The 8,689-nt window shown below is 43.3% G+C and overlaps 1 protein-coding gene across 1 annotated transcript; it reads right to left on the bottom strand.

The window, feature by feature from the left end:
• Nucleotides 1-5,767: 5,767 nt before the first annotated feature.
• LOC114384093 lies at nucleotides 5,768-7,453 on the bottom strand. The gene is made up of 3 exons (XM_028343765.1): nucleotides 7,355-7,453; nucleotides 6,281-7,321; nucleotides 5,768-6,208 (listed from the first exon to the last, which is right to left on the bottom strand). Exons 1-3 carry the CDS (start codon nucleotides 7,451-7,453, stop codon nucleotides 5,768-5,770), a joined length of 1,581 nt encoding a protein of 526 aa, XP_028199566.1.
• Nucleotides 7,454-8,689: the final 1,236 nt, after the last annotated feature.

The raw sequence follows: 8,689 nt of genomic DNA, 5'->3' as shown, positions 1-8,689 counted from the left end.
TTTCCTGTATGGTAGTGTTTCCCTTAAATAGATAATAAGGAAAGATTACATTACAAGGACCTTTGGCTGCTAGGCTCCTAACAATGGGGGTTTAGCCTCTCATTGCCATGAGAGACTTTACACTTTAGAGGCTAATCTGGATAGAAGAAGAAGAGGGATGGATAAAGGAAAAAAAGAGAATGGCTAGAGAGAGAGGGTTTCCCTTATGAGAGATCCACAGGTTTTAAGTGTATTCAATAGAGAGCTCTAAGTCTCAACATGTTTTTCCCTTTTGCTTCCTACTCTTTTTATAGGCCTAAGGTAGCTTAAAATCCACGAGACCTCGCACTAAACGCGCACTTCTAGGCTTAGCAGGAATGATGGTGTGATTAGTGATGTAGTCAGTGTCTACCCCAGCGTCTGCAACTTCTCCAACACCAGAGGTGTCACCCCTCCCCATTAGTAAAGGGCTGGACTCTTGGCCAGGAAACTCGCTGAATGAAGTCCTCTGGTACTGGCCCTAATGGCAAGCTGGTGCAAGTTCTTGACGACGAGGCGTTGGCCCTAATGGATGCTTCTACTGGGAAGAAGAGGAAGAAGAAGGGCTGGCAGAAGAAGATTCGGTTGGAGGTGGGACGACTGGTGGTGGTGCATCCTGAGTAGCTCGGGCCTAGACCCGCCTCGGCCTTGGAAATGTAATAGAAGAATCTGCTGGATTTTAGCAATTCTTCTTAATGTAGGCCAGGTTAATCACTGGGATGAGGGACTCGTATGTCAGTGTATCAGAGTTAACTCTCTAAGCGTCGTATAGAGCATTAATAAGTGCGGGACAACCAAGTCTGGATGTACATGACTGGGCGATCTGTGTAATCTACTTGGAAATCATGTTGCCCACGTCCATGTCCATCTTCATCGAGCCCATATATCAGGCGAGCCCGATCCACGTTAATGTCAAAAGTGTGGGAGGTAGGAGCAATGTTAAAGTATGACAGCACGCTCCAGGTCTAGGTCAAGGTGGTAAGGTCCTTCCACAAAATCTTCCACGGAGCTCCCTCTACGTTCAACATGAATCGCCCTCATGGGGTGCACAGCTTGGTTGCAATGGCTTCATAGTCTGGGTTAGCGTGGAGGTAAGCCGCCATTGGGCGCTTAATGACAATGCAACATGTTGGGGCTTAGCGGGAGGCTACGTGTTAAGCCCACACATGACACTGGGGATTAGCGCGAGACTGCATGCTAAGCCCATGCATGAAACAAACTTAGACTGGGGCTTAGCATGAGACAGCGCGCTAAGCCCATGCATGAAAACAAAAAGACTCAAAAAGGACAAAATAGTAGTGGGGCTTAGCGCGAGTCTCGCGTTAAGCCCATGCATGAACATTCAACACACAAACCCAGAAAGTTAAAACATATGCATGTGACTCAAGAATGTGCTTAGCACGTAGCTGCAGCTTAGCGCGTTCATCAAATTGAACCCAAAAATACAAGTTCACGCTAAGCCGCCAAGGGGCGCTTAGCGCGTTCATTAAAACCCAAAAAACTCAATGTTTCCCATAACATAAGAACTCGCTAAGCCATGAGACAGGCTTAGCGAGCTTAACAGGGTGAGAGAAACAATGCATGTTTGCAAAAACAATTTTCATCTTACCAAATAGAACTAGAATGCAAGTATAACCAAGATGGAAGATGCAAAAAAAAATAATGTGGATAGAGGCATAGGAATGAAGTGAGTGCACAAGAGTGAAATGCGTAAAGAATAACAGGGAGAAGGAAGAGTTATAGTCTTAGGTGGTTTTCTAACTTCCAACAGTTACGAGTGGCGCGCTTAGAGCGAGTGTGGCACTTAATGTGTAGCCTGATAGTTACTGTTGCATTAATGGTGTCGGCGCTTAACATCTTGTTGCACTTAGTGCCTAAAGGATGCGAGTCCCTTGGTCTTCCTTCCCAGATAGTGGTACTGGCGTTTAGCGAGATGACTGGGCTTAGCGCGCTGTCTCATGGTTGTGCTTAGTGTGAGATGGTGTGCTTAGCGCCGGAAGCTTCTTCCTTAAAATCATCACCCCTCAACCTACAAAATCACAGAAAATTATTATTATTATTATTTAAAAAATAATAAAATCCAAACAACAAAACAACTAAAGAAAGCAAGATGAGGATAGAAGAAAGCCTGGGTTGCCTCCCAGTAAGCGTTTCTTTAACATCACTAGCTTGACGTGGGACTTCTTATGGGTCCTAGAGATAAATGACGCTGGTCAATCTTTCTAGGTGGCCCCTATTATAAACCTTCAAGTGTTGTCCATTCACGATCCAGCTCCTCTTTGGTTCACTTGATGTTGGATCTATGAGTTCCATTGCTCCATATGGCTTGACATCTTTTATCACAAAGGGTCCTGACCATTTTGACTTGAGCATTCCCGGCAAGAGCCTGAGTCTTGAATTGAAGAGAAGCACATGTTGACCGAGTTGGAATTTCTATTTTTGTAGCTTTTAGTCATGGTACGTCTTTATCTTCTGCTTGTAGATCTTGGATGATTCATAGGTGTTTAATCTCATCTCTTCTAGCTCTAGTAGTTGCAGTCTCCACTTCACACCAGATAGGGATTCATCAAAATTTAGCAGCTTGAAGGCCCAATAAGCCATGTGCTCCAATTCCACCATCAAGTGACACGCCTTCCCATAGACCATCTGAAAGGATGAGAGACATATGGAAGTCTTGAATGCAGTTCTGTAAGCCCATAAGGCGTCATTAAGCTTAGCTGCCCAATCTTTCTTTGAGGATGCAATAGTCTTTTCCAAAATTCTTTCCAGCTCTCTGTTTAACACTTTTGCCATGTCATTGATCTGGGGATTATAAGGTGAGGCCACCTTATGTCTAACATTATAGTGCCCTAGAACCTTCTGCAGTTGTGCATTGCAGAAGTGTGTACCCCATCACTGATAAGCACTCTAGGGACTCCAAAGTGGGAGAAAATATTTCTCTTTAGAAATTTGATCACGATCCTGACATCATTCTTTGGAGTGGCTATGGCTTCCACCCACTTAGAAACATAATCAACAACCACCAAGATGTATATATTCTCGTATAAGGATGGTAGAGGGCCTATGAAGTCAATCCCCCAATAGTCAAAGACCTCTACATCAATAATGTTTTGCAATGACATTTCATTCCTTCTGGAAATCTGCCCCCCCCCACCACAGGGAAGTACGTGGTTGTGAGCATCCTTGAAGATGGATGGCCAGAAAAATCCAGCATGTAGTACTTTGGCAGTTGTTCTGTCTCCACTGTAATGGTCTCCATAAGGTGATCTATGACAATGCCATAGTATGCTTTAAGCTTCCTCTATGGTCACACACCTTCTCAACAAGTTATCTGCTCCAAGTTTGAACAGATGTAGATCATCCCAGACGTAGGAGTGGACATCATAAAGAAATTTATTCCGCTGGTTCCAGTTGAGATCATGTGGAATGACTCCAGTAGCTTTGTATTTAGCAATATATGCAAACCAAGGTCTTGCAGCCACAAATAAGAGGGATTCATCTAGAAACTCACCCCTCACTTCTTGTTCCTCTTGAGTCACTTCTTCATTCACCAATCGGGAGAGATGGTCAGCTACTACATTCTTAGATCCTTTCTAGTTTTTGATGATGATGTTGAATTCTTGAATCAAAAGGACCTATCTTATCAACCTTGGCTTTGAATCTGCTTTAGTGAAAAGGTATTTGATTTCTGGATGATCTATGAAGACGACTTCCTTAGAGCCCACCAGGTATGACTAGAACTTCTCCAAGGCATAGATAATGGCCAACATCTCCTTTTTAGTGGTAGCATAATTCAACTATGCGTCATTCTGGACTTTGCTGGCATAGTATATGGCATGGAATATCTTGTCTTGTCACTGTCCTAGCACTGCACCCATGGCATAATCGCTTGTATCACACATTAGCTCGAACTCTTTACTCCAGTCAGGTGCAACCAGTATGAGGCGGATACAAGCTTATCTTTTAGAGTCTGAAAAGCTTCCAAGCATTCGTCATCAAGCTTGAAGACTGCCTCTTTATTCAGCAAGTTGCTCAATGGTTTGACGATTTTAGAGAAGTCCTTGATGAACCTCCGATAGAAGCCTGCGTGTTCAAGGAAACTCCTGATACCCTTGGCATTTATTGGTGGCGGTAACTTCTCAATGACATCAATTTTGGCTTTGTACACATTAATGCCTCAGGCTGAAATCTTGTGGCCCAATATTATTCCTTCTTGGACCATGAAATGACACTTCTCCTGATTCAGCACCAGATTTGCTTCAACTCATCTTCGCAATACGAGCTCTAGATTAGTCAAGAAGTAGTCAAAGGAAAGCCCAAAAATTGAGAAATTGTCCATGAAGACCTTTATGCACTTTTCTACCATGTCTGCAAAAATAGCTAGCACGCACCTCTAGAAAGTTGTTGTTGCATTACATAATCCGAATGGCATCTTTTTGTATGCAAAGACACCAAAAGGGTATGTGAAAGTTGTCTTCTCTTGGTCCATGGGATCCATTGTGATCTGATTATACCCTGAGTATCCGTCCAAGAAACAGTAGAAAGGTTGTCCTGCTAGCCGCTCCAACATCTGATCTATGAATGGCAACGAAAAATGGTCTTTCCTTGTGGCTTCATTGAGCTTGTGGTAGTCGATGCACATCCTCCATCTAGTGACAGTTCAAGTTGGAATGAGATCATTCTTTTCATTACGGACTACTGTCATTCCTTCTTTCTTGGGCACCACTTGGACTGGACGTACCCAAGCACTGTCAGAGATGGGGTAGATAAGTCCAGCCTCAAGCAACTTGAGGACTTCCTTCCTCACCTCTTCTTTTGTGGATGGATCGAGTCTTCTCTATGGTTGTCTCACTGGTCTGTACTCTTCCTCCATCATGATCTTGTGCATGCAATAGGTCGGGCTGATTCCCTTGAGATCTGAGATATGCCACCCAATAGCTTCCTTGTGCTTTCTGAGAACTTCTATCTACTATGCTTCCTCTTCTGATGATAGGTCATTGATGATCACAATCAGCTTGACTTCATTCTCTTCCAGAAAGACATACTTCACATACGTGGGTAAGGCTTTTAACTCCACCTTTGGCTTTTTCTGCAAGGCTGTCTTTCTTCAAATCTTCTACAGCATCTTCCCTTGTAGGGATCTCCTTCAATCGCTCCAAGACTGGCTTCGAGATCCTTCTCCTCCTCATTGGTCAAGCATTCAACTGCATTTATCAAGGTCTTTTCAAGTGAGGAGTGGGTAGTCAGGTGTTGTACAGCGAGGTCGACTTCTTGCTCAATTGCCTCCACCTTGAAGCAAGGTTTGTTGTCGTTGGGATGCTTAATTGTTTCAAATAGTTTGAAGGTCACCTTCTGATTATCCACGCTCATTTCTAAGTTTCCATTCCCCATGTCCACCACACACTTTGCAGTTAGCATGAATGGCCGCCCCAGGATTAAGGGGATATCAGCATCTTCTTCGATGTCTATGATTACAAAGTCCACCAGAAACGTGAAGTGACAGACTTTGACCAGGACATCTTCAACCACCCCGAACAGTCTTGTGATATAACATTCTTCTAGTTGAAGTGTCATCCTTGTAGGATCGATCTTTAGGTTCTCGATTCTTCAACACATGGAAAGGGGAATCAAGTTGATGCTTGCTCCTAAGTTAATGAGAGTCTTCCCTATGGACACATTCCCAATAGAACATGGGATGGTCACGCTTCGTGGATCTTTGAACTTGGGTGGTAGCTTCTGGATCACTGCACTACAATTGCCCTCTACCACAATGTTCTCGTTGTTGATGTACTCCCTTTTTAGTGAGAAGGTCCTTTAGGAATTTGGTGTACAATAGCATCTGTTGTAGGGCCTCTTCAAAAGGGATGGTGATCTCAAGTTTCTTAAAGATGTTTATAAACCGCTCGAAGTAGCGCTCCTTATCTTTCTTTGATGGCACCAGAGGGTACGGGGCTTCCTTTACTTGGGCTGGTGGTATTTCTCTTCTAGCCTCCCGAGCTAATTGACTCTTAGTCTTAGGGATTAAGATCTTCTTGTCATTCTCCTTCCTCTCATCATCTTCTTCCCTCTTTGTATCATTTCCTTCCTCATTGCTCACATCCTCTAGTACTCCATCAACTCTCTTTTCTTCCTCAGCATTCTCCTTCTTCTGGCTTCGAGTGACAACTGCCTTACGTTCCTCCTTGGGATTCTTCTCAGTGTTGGCCACAAAAGTTACAGTGGGCCTTTCAGTCAGTTGTTTAGCTAATTGGCCCACCTACACCTCCAAATTCTTGATGGCTAACTTAGTGCTCTTTTGGATTGACAGGGAAACTTGCATGAACTGTGTCAGCGTGTCTTCCAACTTGGTGGTTCTCTCATATAGATTTGGGCCTTGTTTAGGAGGTCTATTGGATGAACCTTCTTGGTCTTTGTTGAAGTTATTCCCTGGATGGGATCTCCAACCTTGGCCCTGAGAGAAATTTCCTTGTTGATAGTACCTTGGCAGACCTCCTTGATGGAATCCTTGATGATTCTGACTGACCTTGTAGTTGACTTCCTTGAATGCATCGTCTTGAGCCATGCATAAGCTTGACTCATGAACCCCACCATAGATATTGCATCCCTTAATGTGCATGACTGGAGATGGAGAAAGATGCACTGCATGCAGCTGCTGAGGGAGCTGGCTCAGAGTTTCTGTGAGGGTCTCTAATTGCTTGGCCAAGAGCTTGTTTTGAGATAACATAGCATCTTGAGAAGTGAGCTCAAGAACACTCTTCTTTGTGGGTGCGTATGCTCGATCACGGAGGATGACGTGATCACTGGCTGTCATATTCTCTATCAGCTCCATGGCTTCTTCTGAAGTCTTCAATTTAATCTTCCCACCGGCAGAGGCATTGAGTAGCTGCTTGGAATGGGGTTGCAAGTTGTTAATGAATATGTTGAGCTGGATTGGCTCGCTGAACCCATGTGTAGGAGTCTTCTGGAGCAACCCATGGAAGTGGTCAAGTGCTTCACTTAGCGATTCATCAGGGAATTGGTGGAAGGATGAGATTTCCACCTTTCCCTTAGCGGTCTTGGACTCTAGAAAGTACTTCTTCAGGAACTTCTCCACCACCCCTTCCCATGTCCACAGGCTATTCCCCTTGAACGAGTGAAGCCATCTCTTTGCTTCACCGACCAAGGAGAATGAGAATGGGTTGATGCGGATGGCGTCTTTTGGAACTCCCACGATCTTCACCGTGTTGCAGATCTCGATGTATGTGGCCAAGTGCACATATGGATCTTCATTTGGTAGGCCATGGAATAGATTCCCTTGGATCAGCTAGATGAGGGAATGTGGGTATGTGATATTGACCGCTTGAACTTCTAGTTTGGCTATGTTAGTGAAGTACTGAGGGGTAGCAGAGCTAGAGTAATCCTCTAGAGTCATCCCTTGTGGAAGGTCTTCTGCCATGATGCGTTCTTCCAGATTGGGATGTGGATTGATCACAGGAGAGCGAGAGGATAATTAAGATGAGGGTCCTCTTTCTTTTTGATTGATATGCACCTCTTGTTGCCCTCTCCTTATTCTTGCAGCGTTGTTCCTTCTACAAGTCGCTTCGATCTCTGGATTCAAGGGAACAAGATTTTCCCATGCAAATGTACCTCGCATACAAGAAAGAGATACATTACCGTGCAGGTTATCAAGGTAAAATAATTAAATAAAAAAATTAAAGAATAAAGAAAGATTGCTTTCAAATTGGGATATGTGAACAACCATGTACGAAGAACAAAGTCCTCGACAACGGCGCCAAAAACTTGTTAACTCATTGGCAAGTGCACTAAATTTTGTCTCAAGTAGTAAAATTTACTTGAAAGTCCAAGTGTCGAATCCACAAGAACTTTGTTTGTACTTGAGTTGATGTATATCCAATTTGAAAGCAAGAGATAGGGAATTGTAATGGAAAGAAGAAAGAAAGAATTAGAAAATAAAAGACAAGTAAAATAACAAGATTAAATGAAAATCATAACTTCAGAATTTAAATATGTTGAGGCCTAGCATGCCTAACCACCCTTGATGCAATATTAATGTGTTTCTCTATTTAATGTTATTCCACCCACATCTACTAAGATACTCAACCTTGATCCCTCATGATGAAGAGCCTAATTTATCTTTTCTCTCTCTCAAATCCCTTTGTAGAGATAAAACAATAAATTGCATGGAGTTTGGAGATGTATGCATAGGAAAAACAAGATCACTCTATCCTTTGTAATGAGTTGTTTAGATGCCATTTCCCGGTTCTTTAGAAATTTAACACTTCCCGATGCCTAATCTTTAAACAGATGCATGGGTGATTAGGCCATACAATAACAATAGAGCACATGAAAGAAACAATAAAAATTGACATTGCATTAAATAGATAGTAAGAAAAGGTTACATCACAAGGACCTTTGGGTGCTAGGCTCCCAACAATGAGAGTTTAGCCTCTCATTGCCATGAGAGGCTTTACACTTTAGGGGCTAATGTGGATGGAAGAAGAAGAGGGATGGATAAAGGAAGAGGGGAGAATGACTAGGGAGAGAAGGTTTCCCTTTTGAGAGATGCTTAGTCTTTGGGTGTATTCAATAGAGAGCTCTGAGTCTCAGGGTGTCTTCCCTTTTGCTTCCTACTCTTTTTATAGGCCTAAGTAGCTTAAAATCCGCGCGACCT

The sequence above is a fragment of the Glycine soja genome, chromosome 14, assembly GCF_004193775.1.
Source record: "Glycine soja cultivar W05 chromosome 14, ASM419377v2, whole genome shotgun sequence".
NCBI lineage: Eukaryota > Viridiplantae > Streptophyta > Magnoliopsida > Fabales > Fabaceae > Glycine > Glycine soja.
This window is presented reverse-complemented; position numbering and strand designations above follow the sequence as displayed.

Excerpts from the sequence above, each read along its gene's own strand:
- LOC114384093 (XM_028343765.1), bottom strand. The coding sequence starts at position 7,453 with ATGGCAGAAGACCTTCCACAAGGGATGACTCTAGAGGATTACTCTAGC. Across the intron at positions 7,322-7,354 it reads CCAAACTAGAAGTTCAAGCG|CTGATCCAAGGGAATCTATT; the intron begins GTCAATATCACA and ends TCCCTCATCTAG. Across the intron at positions 6,209-6,280 it reads TAGCCATCAAGAATTTGGAG|AATCCCAAGGAGGAACGTAA; the intron begins GTGTAGGTGGGC and ends AACACTGAGAAG.